This window comes from Amphibalanus amphitrite, unplaced genomic scaffold (assembly GCF_019059575.1).
Source record: "Amphibalanus amphitrite isolate SeventyFive unplaced genomic scaffold, NRLGWU_Aamphi_draft 000107F_arrow, whole genome shotgun sequence".
Lineage (NCBI taxonomy): Eukaryota > Metazoa > Arthropoda > Thecostraca > Balanomorpha > Balanidae > Amphibalanus > Amphibalanus amphitrite.
This window is the reverse complement of record NW_024881602.1, coordinates 285,837-301,908: the sequence shown is the minus strand read 5'-3', so window position 1 is coordinate 301,908 and position 16,072 is coordinate 285,837. Positions and strand designations below refer to the sequence as shown.

The following is a 16,072-nucleotide window of genomic DNA, read 5'->3' as shown; positions in this document are numbered from 1 at the left end:
TACAGTATACTGATAAGGGTAGCAGACTGCACAGTGCACAATGTACCTCGATAATGCTGATTCCAAAAATGTTCGAAGTCACACCTGTGTGGTTACAAGGTCTCAATGCGACTAAAGCTGACCGGAAAGTACTCAGACAAGCTCAGCAATGGCCCGGAAATAAGCACAACGTCGTTGTCACAGTCCTCAGGGAAAGTACACAGTGATCAGTGTGATTTAGTGTTGATGTCTCGCGATTCATTGTTTACTTGGCATGTTTTTCTTCACAGTGTAACATGAACACTGATAAACAAATAAATGCAAAGTTGCACAAAGATAAGGAAGCAAACACAAAAGACCAAGGGACATGCATACGTTTCTGTGGGTCTCAATCCTCATCAACGCCTTTTTCCTTATGACAAACATAACCTTTTCATTTAGATGTCATGACGATGAGACCGACTTCATGATTCTCTTCCGAGAGAAGGCGTTCATTCCACGGCGCTAATGGAAACCGCCGCCCCCATCACGTCATCCTGGGCGAGCCATTGTGGTCGGTCATGGCGACCCGCCGGGCATTAGCAGGGCGGAATGCGTGTCGGCGTGTCGGCATGTCGGCATGCCACTCTGCTGACGCGCTGAGGCATTACACCGGCGCGGCGGGTTGGCTCTCGAGCTAACGAGTTCTTACGATACAGAGTATACGCTGCGGGCGAGTCATTGAGTCCGCCCTGCTACGTCACCCTCCACTGTGTAGGCCCACGGCACGTCTGCGATCAGTCCTTGACCTGTTACACCGTGTGTACGTGATCCGTCAGCCTGTCATGGAGAGGTATGGAAGTACTGGAGAGTTGGAAGGCCCGTCACTGGCTTATCAAGAACCCATCACTGTCTTGTCGCTGTCTCGTCAATATGTCTCTCGTCGATGCCATCTCACTGTCTCGTCGGCCACTGTCTAGCCAGTTTCTGTCCTACCCCACCTTACCGTCCCGTCACTTTCTCGTCAGTCTTGCCACTCTCGCCAGTCTTCTTACTGGCCATAACTTTCTCACCATTGACCAATTATGACCCATCTGACCTCTGCCACCCCTTTAGCCTCTTCCCCATAGTGCTTCCAGCGACATTGAGACCCGGCTACACTTTAGTTAACACACCAACAGCCTTTACAACGCTCCGGATAGGTTCTCCCATCGTTCAGGTGTGTCGTCCGCTGGTTTTTGCGCCAGTTTTTCAGTGCAGCTGAGTGTTCGGGCCAGTTAAACCCCGGCATCACTGCGAGGACAATGGTAGCTGCTGTCCGGCGCGGTGTACCCAACGTGGGCCTGGGTGTTCTTATACCATGCGACCTGGGGCAGCATGCTCCCAGAGAGCAGAGAGAGCAGTTCGGTTTTAATTGTGAATGGGAGCCTCAATAGAATAAGCTTGCAAAAGTTGAACATTCGCTGAAAACAAAGCGTGGAAAGCTGACTACCTGGCGTGGGGGGAGGGGGTGTGACAGATAAGCGCTTGCGGCGAAATTCGATGCACTGGAGTAGATAAAAATATGTGCTCGTGAGCATCTTTATTTTCCATCAGTTTTATTCGCTACATCTAGCAGCATACCGACTGGTTGCATATCACTTTATAAAAAGCTACAATTATGTCCAAACAGGACTTCAAAGAGTGGATGATTCTTTGCTTTGAGTACCTTGCAATTGTTGATATAACCTTCGCGAGAGGTGCCTCAATCATGAACTACGCGTCTGTTCTCCAGGATGTTTACTTTGGCACGCGACCAGGGCCGATGTAGAGGATGATGATGAGGGAGGCTGGCAGTCGTGCTGGACGTTACCCGTCAGTTTAGTGACGTTCGGTATGTCGGAGCTCCGCAGAGGCCGACCGATGCAAACTTCCTGGATTCCAATCGTAGGCGCGAGAGTGTTTTCATTTTGCAAGACTGCGCATAAAGTAATGAATAGGTTCCCAAGTTCTTGTGAAATTATTTGAGGAAACATAGCGTGGTGCAAGATGAGGCGATTTTTTCCGATACTCCGGTGTCGGGCGCACGAGATCGGATCACCTGGAGCAACGCTCTGCCCTCGATTAATCATACGTCAGCATAATAAGCCCCCTGCAAACATAGCCGACAAATTAGATACAGCTGCAGCCGGCTACATGGCCTAAATGCCTATAAATTCCGCGATAAAACGCCCCGGCAGGGTCGGATGACCTCACGGGCCAGTCGTTCGCCTCAGACCTGCGGACGGCGCGAGGGCTGCTGGGCCCATCTGGAGGAGGACTGCAGCCGCCGCATGGCTTCATATGTATCCGTTTGAGCATCCGTGATGACTTGGTTAATGGTAAACATGGGACCAGGGATAACTGTGAGACAGCTGTGCTGTCAACACTCGACGAAAAGTGATGCCCTGCAAAGCGCCCAAGAGACTCGTGTCAGACGATGAACCTAATGTGAACTCAATGTGTATACATACGATGGCACGTGGAACGTATCGAAATACAATTGTATCAATGAGCCACTTGCTCGTTCGGTGTCTTTGACGTGCCCACACCCTACACCTTTCAAACTGTATTTCTGCAAGGCAAACAAGCATGGCACGGCCTGTACGTCGGCGTCTTGATGTCACACAAAGCTTACAGAGAAGCTCTTGGTATTATTCGGTCAAAAGAAGCCGTATGGTCAAACCCCACTGCGAGACAGGTCAGATATTGCCGACATTATTTCGCGGGCGATATCTGCTTGTGTTTACAGCATATGAAAGCAAATATGGCCCAGCCGCCCACTCATACTCGCGGAATGTCAGAGGAAGGAAACGACAAACGCGATGAGTAAACCAAACGAGGGAGGTTGCGGGTATTTACCCGAAGCTCGCCATAATGACATAGCGTAATGACTTCCGCAAACTTGCAGAATGAGCAGCTACCTGCTAATTGCTTAAATGTGTTCGTTAATGAAACCCCGTACGAACCGTGACGAATTAACACAATCAGACACAATTTGTGAGGCGTTTCATGGCTCGCTGGCCAAGTATGCCTGAGCCTTCGGACTAAACATGTACTGTACTGTACTTTCAATGCACTGTCTAAAGTTATGAGTAATTCAAGGAGGGACAGTGTATACGTTGGGATAAAATGTTGTATAAACATGCCATTGCCAATCTGATATCACCATATGAGCTCAGGGAACGCAAAGCATGTTAAACATTTAAAGACCAAGCATTCACCTAAAATGCACGTCCGCCTGCCCTGCAAATTATACCAGCCTGGGTGCATTATGCTCTAAAGACAAATCACGTCCACTTGTTCACAAGTTTAAAGTCACTGTTCCAAATAGTCCTTACTTTGTTATTGATCGGCTTTATTGATGCTGATTTGAAGCAGCCAAACTTTTCACCCGCAGCTCTATAGGTTCACTGACATTGGAAGAGTTTTCCCTGCCAAGTCCGGTGTCGGACGGCGGATTCTGGCAGGGGCCCAGGCGTGGCTCTTCGCATTAAGCATGGGCTCACATGAGTTCATAACATCCTGGCGGCCTACACCCGACTGTTCAGGGCATAAGCACAGGTGCGATGAAAATGGAATGGTATAGGCATTAAAGCAGGTATTTAATATGGATCACAGGTTATATAGAGCCTTTAACGGCGGTTTACTGAAGTCATGAATATGAAGATGTGAGAAGTCCGAGGTAACTGTTTCCTCGATGAATATTTGAACCGGTCTGGAAACTTATGTATATGCTCAATGGGTAAATAAATCAGCTGCTTTAGGAAATTTCCTTCATAATTGAGTTGCATCATATTTCAATGCTGCAGAGTCATCGGCCTTCTGTCTGAGCATAACAGCTTTTGAAGCTTAATTGTCATGAACCGTGTAAACGAACTAAATTTTGATACTGAGGTAATATCCTGAAATAAACAAAGCCCAATGTTATATGTTATTACGAGCGAGCGAGCGCAGCGAGCGAAGCGAAGTCTTTTCAATATAACGGAAAAATCTCAGTATGAGCGGCCCGGCCCGGCCCGGCCCGGCCCGGCCCGGCCTGTAACGCTTTTGAGAGGCTTATATCTCAGCAACCGCTGGACCGAATGGCCTGCGGTCTTTTTTGCTGGGTAGCCCCATCCCTTCTACCCCGTAATTGACTACTTTTGATACATCTCAGTGACCGCCGTGGCACGTGCCACGTGAAAAGTCAAGGGTGTTCAAGCAGTTTTGCAAAAGTAATGATTTTGAGAGGCCCATATCTCAGCAGTGGCTTGAGCGATTGTCTTGCGGTCATTTTTATAGGGTAGCTGCATCCCTTCTACCAAAGGTCGGATACTCTTCATCTATGTGAGTGACCCCCACTGCACGTGCAAAATACAACAATAAGAGGTGCCAACTTTGTTCCCATTTCAGTAACTCGGTAATTACTGGGGCGATTTCGCTGAAACTTGGCATACAGGTAGGCACCCACCAGGCAATGCATTCCCATGTGTTGCGGTTAGGGTGCTACTGCACGTGCGCACGTGCAGGGGGCGTTTCCAGATCTCGAGAACGGCTGGGCCGATTGCGCTCAAATTTGGTACACGGCTGGGGACCGGTTAGTAGCGTGCTGTGCAAAAGTCATTTTGGACCCCGTTTGCACGTGCGCACGTGCAGAATGCCGCTTCCAGATCTCAGGAACGGCTGGGCCGATTGCGTTCAAATTTGGTACACCGCTAGCGACCGGTTAGAAGGGTGCTTTGCACAAGCCCGTTGGAAGTACCCTCTCGCCCTTCTGCACGTGCAGGGCTCACTATCTCGCTCGCTCGTTCTTCGCCCAAAAGGCGTTTTACTGGTCTGTATATTGTAAATATCTATGATCTGTAAATATCTATGAAACCTTTACTTCAGTTTAAGTGAATGCTCTAAGCGCAGTCAAAATAAACCTCTTCAAATATACCTCAAATTCAAAAAGCTGCCATTCAGTGTGCGTTTTCACATAAGTTTATATGTTTTCCATTGTTGTGAATTGTGATCATGGATCCACATTTCACAACAACGTAAATGTATTATAGGACATGAGCTGTACGCTCAAAATTGAAAACTTATGCACCATAAGTAGCTACATCACATCATCATCATTATAGCCCACTTTGCTAGAAAACAAGTTCACTTATAATCACCGTAAAATCATAAATGGTCCCGAGGTATCGATTCATCAGGCTCCGCCGTTGCGCAACTATTGTGAAAGTGTCATTAATCTGGGATAACAAGGCCTGTTCGCTGGCCACCTAACCGACCGTGGTGTGCCCTTTACCACTCACGGAGCACCGCCCACCACCCTGCCACGCCCCTCTCTCTCTCTCTCTCTCTCTCTCTCTCTCTCTCTCTCTCTCTCTCTCTCTCTCTCTCTCTCTCTCTCTCTCTCCACACGAACCAGGTTATCACATGGACTTTGAGCGCGCATGTCTAACTCCATATGTGGTGACGGTGGACGGTAGAATGTGGACAGTGGACGGTGGACGGTGGACGGTGGACGGTGGACGGTGGACGGTGGACGGTAATCAGTGGATGACGTGGACGGTGGACGGTGCAGACGGTGAACATTGGACGGCATGGACGATGGACCGCATGGACGGTAGAATTTGGACGGTGGACGGTAGAATTTGGACGGTGGACGGTAGAATTTGGACGGTGGACCGTGGACGGTGGATTTAACCGTGGGCGGTAGAGCGCAGAAGGTGAACGGTGGGCTGTGGCACTATGGACGGTCCACAGTGGATGGTAGACCTCGAACGGTGAGCGGTGGGCTATGGTCCGTGACCTGTGGAATGTGTGCACCCCTTCCTGCTGTCTGAGCTCCATTAGCAGCGGGCTGGGTAGTTCAATCACGGCATGTGGCGATAATGGACCTCCCATGGGCTCCGTCAAACCACAGACGGGCGAGGCGAGCCGAGAATGGCTAACTGACGCTGAACTAAAAAGGGCTAGCTGATGGGCAGATAAATGGCGAACTGATGTGCAAGCTGCTGAGGAATGCTTAGTGACGGTGAGCTGAGGCCGAGGGAACCGGAAGCGAGCCCTATGGTCAAGGTGACGTCAAACTATATTATTAAAGGTTGGTGAAGCAGAGTTCGAGCTCAGCTTATGGTAGGAACAAGGTTAAAATTTAGATGGTCAAACGGAGAGGGAATTGTGCTTAACTGGCGATATTGTTTCATATCCATCATTCATCAGTCTGTGAAGAATGCACACAGGACAAACATGTTTGAGAGATCGTTTCTCTAAATCACATCTGCAATACATCTCCCCAGGGTATAAAAAGAGCCGAAGCCCTGCAACTCAAAACAGTCCAGCCTTGATTAATGGGTCCATTGACTTTGGTATGTGACTCTGACGTCATACCTCGCCGATAAACATGTTATCGCATTGCAACTTGTCATCGCGTGCAATGAAACAACGGTCGGTTTTTCTAGTCAGTATTTCATGCCGATGCCACCATACGCTTTTTGTCGAGTCAATTTCAAGGTGCATGCAGTACCTAAGCAGCCAATGGTTGCTATGCAGTGACGATATGATTGCTGATCAGATAACGGTCAAAGACAACAAAATCAAAACGGTCACCGTATTACACAGACAAATTTTACGATGTTCCTACGTTCAACACGAGGGAACTTCTTATCCAGTTTGACTAAATAAGCATTTCATCGTAATAATTTGTGTTGATTATTACGATAAATGCTGTTGATTTAATGTTGAAGATATTTTGCGAATTACGTCTCACAACCTGGAACTTTACACAGGTATTGAAATGACGTTCTTTCGGTTAGACTATATGCCAAGTTTATTTTTAATGACTGACCAGCTTTTGCCCTTCCACTGGCTTGTCGCTATTATGTAAGCGCACTTCGCATTCAATGCATCATAGTTCTTTCCGTTTCAACGCCATTTCAATTCTGGCGGTGAGTCGTCGCATTTACCCTGTCTGTTCGCTGAATGACTGGCTGCTTTTTCTGTTCCGTTTTGAGGGTAACAACATTCGTCAGCCAATTTGCCAGTCAGTCAGTTTGTTACCCAGTTTTTCCGAGGGACTGTGACAGCTTAATTATTTTCATGTTTTAAGAGACGATGCTATTTTACCTGCCCTCCAGATTCTTACTGATATCGCTGTTAATTTTATTATAATTTCGAACTATATGCCTTTTTAAGACCAGCATCTCGCAGCATCTCCCTCACCTTTCATAATACCACAAGAACGTTTTTCCTAGAATGGCAAGGCCCCCTAGTTGAAGTTTAACGTTTATTACTTTGACTTGGTTAAAAAGATCACATGTCACGACACATTTCCCAGGGTCCCCGTCCAGGCAATAAAAGCAGAAGCAAAATTAACTCATCCAATTCCAAACCCACTTGGTCTCCCCTCAACGACCAGACACCCCGTCGTTACCTTTCTGTGTTCGGGACTGTCGTGCTGGTGCTCCACCTCCCACTCCGAGCTCAGGTCATCACTGGACGCGTCTCCATAGTCCATTGACGAATGAGGAGACCGCAGACTTCCTCTGAACACGTCATACCCGACAACGTGCGCCGCGTCCACAGTCTCCTGGCTCGCCATCACAGTGCCGCCGCGGCGCAGGTCACCACAAAGGTCACAGGTCACCCGCCGGGTCACGGAGCACCGGCCTGATCGGAGCGAGCGGCGGCAGCTGGCGGCGTGACCTCTGTGACCTTAGGAATCACAGACGAACCGAGCGAGACGGCTCGGGCTGGTCAGTCAGCTGACTGGCACAGACTGGCGGAGCGGCCGTCTTGGATGACAGATTGCCCCACTTCACCACAAATGTCCGTTGCTGGGCTGCGGGAAGGGGATGAGTAGCTTCCCGGGGTCAAAGGTCGGCTCTCCCACGATGTCTGCACAGTGGACACACTCAGCAACGTGGCACGAGCCAACAGAGGTCACGACCACGCGGAACACGCCCCGTGGGCTAAAGGAGAGCGCTCCACCGTGGCGAAAACTGACGAACTCCGCCCACGATTGACCAACCGACGGCGCCGACCCCTGAGCGACCGACGACGCGCAGACCGGCGCGCGCAACGCACTACGACTGTACGGCCTCTGACACACCCGAGTAAACAGTGGCGGTACGGCCTCTGACAGTGACCGGCTCCGCCGCGCGCGGCCGGCCGATAGTTGTTGGGAGAAATTCGGCGCTGGCTCGCGGTGTTTGTGCGAGTGAACGCCACGAGGGGGGGGGGGAGGAGGATCAGAGGTGCCGCTTGCTGCGGGTGACCGCTCGATTTGCTGCTTCGGAGCCGACAAGAGACAGTGGGGGTATCAGGTTTTATCACAGCGGAAGTGAACTTCTTATCACAGGGATTGGATGACCTGACTCAGCGGAATGGCACGACTGACGAATCGACTCCCGATTCCAATCAGATTGGCTCCACCTTCACTCAATATACCCTGGGTTCCACCTACATATGCATAGGCTCAACAAGTCAGCTGTCATGAAGAAGATGTTATTGCTCCGTTTATTGTTGTTATCATGAAAATGTCAGCTGTCGTTTTGCAGTGGCCACGTTCATAGCCCCATTTTTGCTTGTAGCAGTATATGCTATCGGAAAAAATCGATTTACAGCTAGCTTGCGTCACATATCTGGACAACGCTCGACATGGCACCGCGAGTGGTTTTGATGTAAAACTGCCATATTCCCAGCTACACCAGCCGTGGGTATAACTCGGACGGCTGGCCTGTCAGGCTGTCGGTGGGGAAGGGTCGCCAACGGTGGCTGCTAAAGGAGACGGTGTCCCAAAACCGGTTTAGCATGGTGACAAGCTCTAGCCAGCAAACCTGCCACCGGTGGCCGCAATCAACATTCAACACTCTGTGGGGAAACTGGTCCAGTAGAGTTCACTTGACCTGACGCGACGCATTGGCCGACGGACGGACAGACAGACGGACAGACGGACAGACGGACAGACGGACAGACGGACAGACGGACAGACGGACAGACGGACAGACGGACAGACGGAAGGACGGGTAGACGGACAGACAGACGGACGGACAGACGGACAGACGGACGGACTGAAAGATGGACGGTTTGTTGCCGAGCTGATAGAAGCCGATCATCAACCCGACAACATATAGATCCTCCAATAACTGAGTTGTATCTGGCAGTGAGCTGTGTTTCGCCAACACATTCAATATGAAATAATGCGGGCTGAGAGACAGACAAACTTGAACCGTGCCTCAACTTCGCACTTTTGAATTGCTTAAGAGTGCTCGTGTTTCTCGAGGTTTAGGATTGAGCACATATTCCCTGCGTATTTCCTGATGCCGACAATGACTGGCAGTGGTAATTACGAGCGAGCGAGCGCAGCGAGCGAAGCGAAGTCTTTTCAATATAACGGAAAAATCTCAGTATGAGCGGCCCGGCCCGGCCCGGCCTGTAACGCTTTTGAGAGGCTTATATCTCAGCAACCGCTGGACCGAATGGCCTGCGGTCTTTTTTGCTGGGTAGCCCCATCCCTTCTACCCCTTAATTGACTACTTTTGATGCATCTCAGTGACCGCCGTGGCACGTGCCACGTGAAAAGTCAAGGGTGTTCAAGCAGTTTTGCAAAAGTAATTATTTTGAGAGGCCCATATCTCAGCAGCGGCTTGAGCGATTGTCTTGCGGTCATTTTTATAGGGTAGCTGCATCCCTTCTACCAAAGGTCGGATACTCTTCATCTATGTGAGTGACCCCCACTGCACGTGCAAAATACAACAATAAGAGGTGCCAAATTTGTTCCCATTTGAGTAACTCGGTAATTACTGGGGCGATTTCGCTGAAACTTGGCATACAGGTAGGCACCCACCAGGCAATGCATTCCCATGTGTTGCGGTTAGGGTGCTACTGCACGTGCGCACGTGCAGGGGGCGTTTCCAGATCTCGAGAACGGCTGGGCCGATTGCGCTCAAATTTGGTACACGGTTGGGGACCGGTTAGTAGGGTGCCGTGCAAAAGTCATTTTGGACCCCGTTTGCACGTGCGCACGTGCAGAATGCCGCTTCCAGATCTCAGGAACGGCTGGGCCGATTGCGTTCAAATTTGGTACACCGCTAGCGACCGGTTAGAAGGGTGCTTTGCACAAGCCCGTTGGAAGTACCCTCTCGCCCTTCTGCACGTGCAGGGCTCACTATCTCGCTCGCTCGTTCTTCGCCCAAAAGGCGTTTTACTGGTAGGTATACAGTATACTTGTCCGTTCATAACATGCTGAATGTGGCAGCTGGTGCACGCAGATTGACACAGGTGGAGGATAAAAAAGTAAAGAAGTGTAAAGGTAAGGGCCCACAGTACATGGTGGGCCCGAGCTTGGCATCTCCCTTACCTGCTGCATCGAAAAATGTGAGCGAGTCTGTTAAAGTCCAAATGGTTTGTTGACTTCAATTGTTCATTTTGCCAATTAATTGTTTTCTCTGAATCTCTTGGTCACATGGAGTACCCATTTATCATCTCTCCTTTCTCATTTTCTCAACAGTTTCAAACTTCTTACATTCTGCTGTCTGCATTTTCTCCCTTTTTTCCGTTTCCTATTCCATTTATGAAATTCTATCATCTCAATCCCATTCTCGCTTCTCCACTTTGTCCATTTCTCTTTTCCTTCTCGTTCCCTTTCCCCTTCTCTTTTACGGCTAACACTACGTCTGCTGGAGGTTCATCATTGCACGAAAAACTTGACTTATTCGCTTCATAAATAGCTCTGAATTTCTACGGTAATGGTTATCCGCGTGAAGTTATCACTCCAGTATATCACAATAATGCCTTTCTGTCCCTCAAGGGCTGCGTTTTACAAGTTCATACGGTTCATCCGATACGACAAAAATAAAAAGGAATTAAGGCATGACGTAGTACCATATCAACAATATTATAGTGCAATAGCCAATACGGGCATATTTATATGCTCGTAAAATTCACTAAAAGGCAAAGACAAGTACTAAATCATATTTCCCCGTATACGATCGTGATAAATGTGCGGGCTCTTTGAACACGCGCGCTGGGCTCATTCATTTCACTGAGGCTGTTGCCTCAGGCTTTGAGCATCTGTAAAATGAGGATGTTCTGGACCATAGCAGGCAGCAGGGAACAGGTGCAAAATAAATGCAATCACATGTACATACATACTTACAACAGCTCAAAATGCAAATTTTTGTCCATCACAAGTCCTATTCGATAGTTAAGCACACTTGATTACTCTTATATAATAGCAGAATTGCTTACACATGCAGATATAAATTTCATGATAAATAAAATTGTTGGAATTCTGGGGAAATAAATGTTTCAAGGCGCAATGGAAAAATGCGAGTAAGTTGTTTCTCACACGTATGAGAGCCCGTTTCGGCAATACCTTTCCATGCACACGTCTCAATTGGCCCGAATGAATGCGCTATGCCTCATCGATGATGGCTGATACGGACCTCTCAGCCAGTAATTGGGCGACAACAGCACCCCTCCGTGGGGTTATCGGGCCCACGACCGGAGCATACCGGCGCGCGAGGCCGTTCGCCAGAGCTTTACGACCACGGTATTTCTCCTCCCCGAACGAGCGGGGCGGTGCTGGCTCGCATGCGCTCAGGTAGTTGCCAGCGACGGGAGAAGACTACGGCCGTCGCGAAGGAGGAAATTCATTGTTCTGCAGGCCAATGTCGGGGACTGGCGCGCTTCGTGTCGGGCGCTGGAGGCGTGGGGTGTGTTGGGTGTCGTTCGGGCGTCTCCGGCTCGTTACTGAGGGTGTGTTCGGCGTGTCGGCGAGAGGATCCCTGGTGGGTTGGCGCTGTTCAGAGAGTCTGTGATGAGGACCGTCTGGCGGTAATAGGAAGCGAGCCGTAAACGATGGTGAGATCGCCACCAGCAGACGAGGCGCTTCATCTTCGTCATGTGGGACGTGACACGAGGAAATCGTGGTGATTTATTTGTCACAGACCGCCGACCACCTGGGTCCTCGGCCTGAAACCGCCTTCATCCCATTCTGACCACCAGAGCGACCGCAGCCATACCAGAAACGATCCGGTGTGGCGGGAAAGACAAACACTGGAGAGGAAAATAACCAGAGATGTTCATGGATGAAGTAACAGAGAAGTCCATTATTCAAGAGCATTGTAGTGTAACATTTATGGTATGTCAACATTTGGGAACATAAAGGCATGTTTTGTAGGTCACTATTTCCCGACAGGTTTAAAGCTCTGCCGTTCTGTCATGAGCCGTTGTATCCATCTAATGTCGTGCTCTGTGCCCCAGTGACGTACGTAAATACAACACATCCCGTTATCCCGCCATCCGGTCCCATTTCATTACGCAGGTGGTCGCCGCAGGTGCGAATGCCGCCGCATTCCCCAAACCCCGGAATCCCCAGGGCAGGGTGGGCCTCAGTGGCACCTCCCACACACCCCTAACAGACCCGACTGGCCATGAATCTGACCCTAATCCGGACGGATTGACTGCTGAATGGACTGCTAAGCCGGCCGTACTGCGTCGGAAAATTGACTGCTGCACAGAGACGTGCTGCTACTTGCGGTCAGGTGTCGCATTCAACCTTTCCTCGAAGAGGAAAACGGTGCCGTCACAACGACACAACCACTCAGCTACTGAGAGATAAGACAACTTTGAATCGTGGGATTTAAGTCTTGTGAATGCAGTCTAGTTGAAAAAGAAGTAAGGATGAAACAGTTACAAGTAAGACAGTTGACAGCTAAACTTTGAGGAAAATATTATGTTATAGTTTTATATTGCTCATAGGTATCCTTGTTATTTGCTGATTTGACGTCTGCGCCTTTGAAATGAGTTATTATTGAATTGAAAGGTTATTTGCCACATATCAAGCTTGACAGTGCGTCACTGTCTTTCCTATTCGCCAGTTGTTTGACCATTTTGAAAGCGCATTATTGTCAAATGAATCACTCGCAGTTCCAACATGGCTTGTTTTTACTGCATACAAATTATATAACGCAATTAAAAGTTGGAAGCACGCTCGTTTCAAGGGAGTCCTCCCAAGTCCGAGCACCCACGAGTTACATTCCTACATTAACTGTCGCTGCACCCTTCGTTGTAGCTTCTCCTAGCTTCTGCAGCGTGTAGCGTTGCATGCGAATTATTCCCTGATGTGGGCTTACCTTTGAGTGGTGCGAGGTGACCTCTTCGACGGTGCACGTGGAGCGAATCTCGTCCTCGTCTTCCTGACTGATGGTACTCACACTGCTGCATGAGCAATCCGACACCTTTCGGGTCGGGTCAGCCGCCGGAGGCTCGGGCGCCACCGTCAGAGTCTGACCTCGGCTGACCTGATCCAGGTCGGACCGCTGATTGGCTGCCGTCGAAAGACCTAGCCGCTGATTGGTCAGATCGGACGCGTCTTGCCTCTGATTGGCTGACGGCGCCGGCGCCTCGGGCGCATCCAGGTCAAGGTCGAGCGAGCGCTGTCGACCGAGGCGCCATGGGCGATGCCAGGAGGGGGGCTCGAGCGAGCGGCGCCACGGCTCGAGGGAGGCTGTCCACGCCGGGTGGAGGGTTTGCTGGCTCCACTCTAGGTCCAGCGAGCGCTGCCAGGGCGACAGCGCCCCGCCGCAGTCCATCTCCAGCGAGCCCTGACGCTCGAACGTGCGTCGCTCGCGACGACCCAGGTCCGGCGAGCGGGCGCGCTCGAGCCGCCCGTCGCCACACTGCACCAGGCCCTCGGCCTCGAGATCGAGCAGGGAGCCACGCTGGCTGAGGCCGCGGCCGCACGAGCTGACCGTGCTGCAGCTACATGAGGAACAGTTGGAGAGTCTCCGGCCGGGGAACGGACCACCGAGGGCGCTCCACTCCTCAGGACCGCCACCGTCATCGGTACTGTTCGTGTGGCTGTAGTCACTGACCACCACGGACGGCGTGCGGTCCAGCAGGCACGCCACCAGCGGCGCCTCCATGGCCACGGACTCGTCACGTCTCGCCGAGAACGCCGCACGTCGCTGCTGCGCCGAGCGCGTCACTGTCACGGCGGAGGACTCGTCCGCGCTGCCGCCGCCGCCACACCGCATCAGACTGAGCCGCGACTGGCGGACCGGCCGGCGGCCGCTCAGGTCCTCTGAGGAGCGCCAGCGGGACCCGTTCGGCACCAGACTGTGCAGGCGCAGCCGCGCCGCCGCCGCCGCAGCCGTCGAGCTGGCCGAGTCGCAGCACGTGCCGTGTCGGCCGGCGGTCGGAGGTGGCCAGCCGGCGCCCAGACAGCAGCCCAGCTGGCCGCGAGGCCGACCGGTCATGGTGCGTGGCCGGCGGCCGAGTTTTGGGCCGCCGCGCGCCGGGCCGCGCCGGCTGACGGGGCGCAGGCGTGGTCGGCGAGTGACGTGCCCTGCTGGGCGGCTCGGACGGGCCGTCAAAGGTCGGTGGGTGCACGCAGTCACTGGCGAGGCCGGTCAGCTCCGGGTGCTGCTGTCAGCCGATAAGTCGGCGCCGGATATGACCGTCAGCTGGCTCGGCGAACGCTGGCCTCGTCAGCCGTGGGGCCGGCCGGCCTGCTTCCGCTCCATTTTCCGTCAATCACAGCCCTCGCTATAGAACGCGCTGCGGGCCCGTCCGCCCACTCACTCGCTTGCCCCACACCCAGAAGTACACACAAACACACGTCAGCGCTCGACTCACCGACAACACTTGTCAGCACTGCGAGTCACTCGCTCAGCGCACAGCTGATCCGCAGCTCACGCCCGCTCGCAGCTCGGAATCGCCTCGCGTCGCGTCACGAGCGCCGGTCCGCCGCCGCCGCCGCGTCCGTGCCTGCTGGCCGCACGATAGCACTGGAGGCCGGTCGGACGGCGCGCCGCCACGGCCCGACAGAGGCGGTACTCGCAGGTCGCCGCCGCAGCCGCCGCAGCCGCCGCCCCGCCGCGGCGCTCGGCCGCCCTACAGCCGTCCGCCGCCCGCCGCCGCCCGGAGCCCGGCGCTCGGCTTCCGCCACAGCGCTGCGTTGCGAAAGGTGGCGCCCACAAACGTCGCACTTTCACCGATCACTGGTCACTGGTTTGGACACCGGTCACTGAGATGGGCCGGCGCCCAGTGAACACCTCCGTCACCTACCAGTATACGCCACACTGCCACAGGCACAGCTGGGCGCTTGCTGTCAGGCTGAGGAAGGGATCGCGCTATTCGCCCGGGTCCAACCAACTCCGGCTGTAACGAGCGGCCGGTTTGCCCGGCGAGCAGCCAAGCCATAAACACCAGACCGCAAATTGGCCACTAGCCGGCCGTCCAACCGGTTGGGATGTCCCTCCTCTCCTAATCACTGCTGACGTGCGGGCATCCCGCGTTCGTACCTGCATGATTCGATGATATGCATTATGCTGATCTGTTATCGGAAATATTCCGAGGGGGAGCAGTCAGTAGAAGGTGATAGAAAGTGGTGGCTATATAAGTCCTGATATGCAAGACCTCAACCGGCACCCACAGTCCGCACGATCTCTTACCACATACTATACAGCATAAAATATGTCGCGGCCTCATATTTCGCACATATAGTAATCTTTAGAAGCAACGGAGCTGTAAAGGTGTGGGGTAAAAGCGAAATGTTTAGGATGAGAGAGAGAGAGAGAGAGAGAGAGAGAGAGAGAGAGAGAGAGAGAGAGAGAGAGTAGATGAGCTATAAGAAATAGTAGGGGAGGGGTTCAACAGCTGCCAAAAGATACACCTGTCACGCCCAGTAATGCCGCCACATGCCCCGAATACCTGACGAGGGACACGAGGGCGGCCAGACTGGGGGGGTGGGAATGGAGGTGTGTCGATACTCGATAGGATGAGGGCGGGTCATTGAAGGTATACCTAGATTGTATGTAAAACATTGAGCAGATGTCTATGAATTGGTGTGGGATGAACCAGTCGTCTGTATGTTTTGATCCTTTTCGTGAGGGAAGGGACAAAACTGCTCAGCTCTGGCAGAAAGATCGGCTACTGACTGGCATTAAGTTCACTTTTTCCCGCTGAAGCGTTCGGTGTCCGGCAGCTTACAGACTATCTACGCTACCGATCGTCAGCCCTCGCCCATCATATTTCTGCTACGGTGTGAGACCTGCGGTCAGCGCTGTGGACGATGTCCTTTGACGCGCCGCTCCAGGGGCGATTATCTGGC

At 52.1% G+C, this 16,072-nt stretch overlaps 1 protein-coding gene across 1 annotated transcript in view; it reads right to left on the bottom strand.

The window, feature by feature from the left end:
- Positions 1 to 14,842, bottom strand: part of LOC122380807 (inositol-trisphosphate 3-kinase B-like) — a 56,217-nt gene extending 41,375 nt beyond the window's left edge. Inside the window, exon 1 of the mRNA XM_043364283.1 lies at positions 13,092 to 14,842. Within this exon, the coding sequence (XP_043220218.1) occupies positions 13,092 to 14,216 (1,125 nt within the window). The 5' untranslated portion in view covers positions 14,217 to 14,842. The remainder of the gene's footprint in view (positions 1 to 13,091) is intronic.
- Positions 14,843 to 16,072: the final 1,230 nt, after the last annotated feature.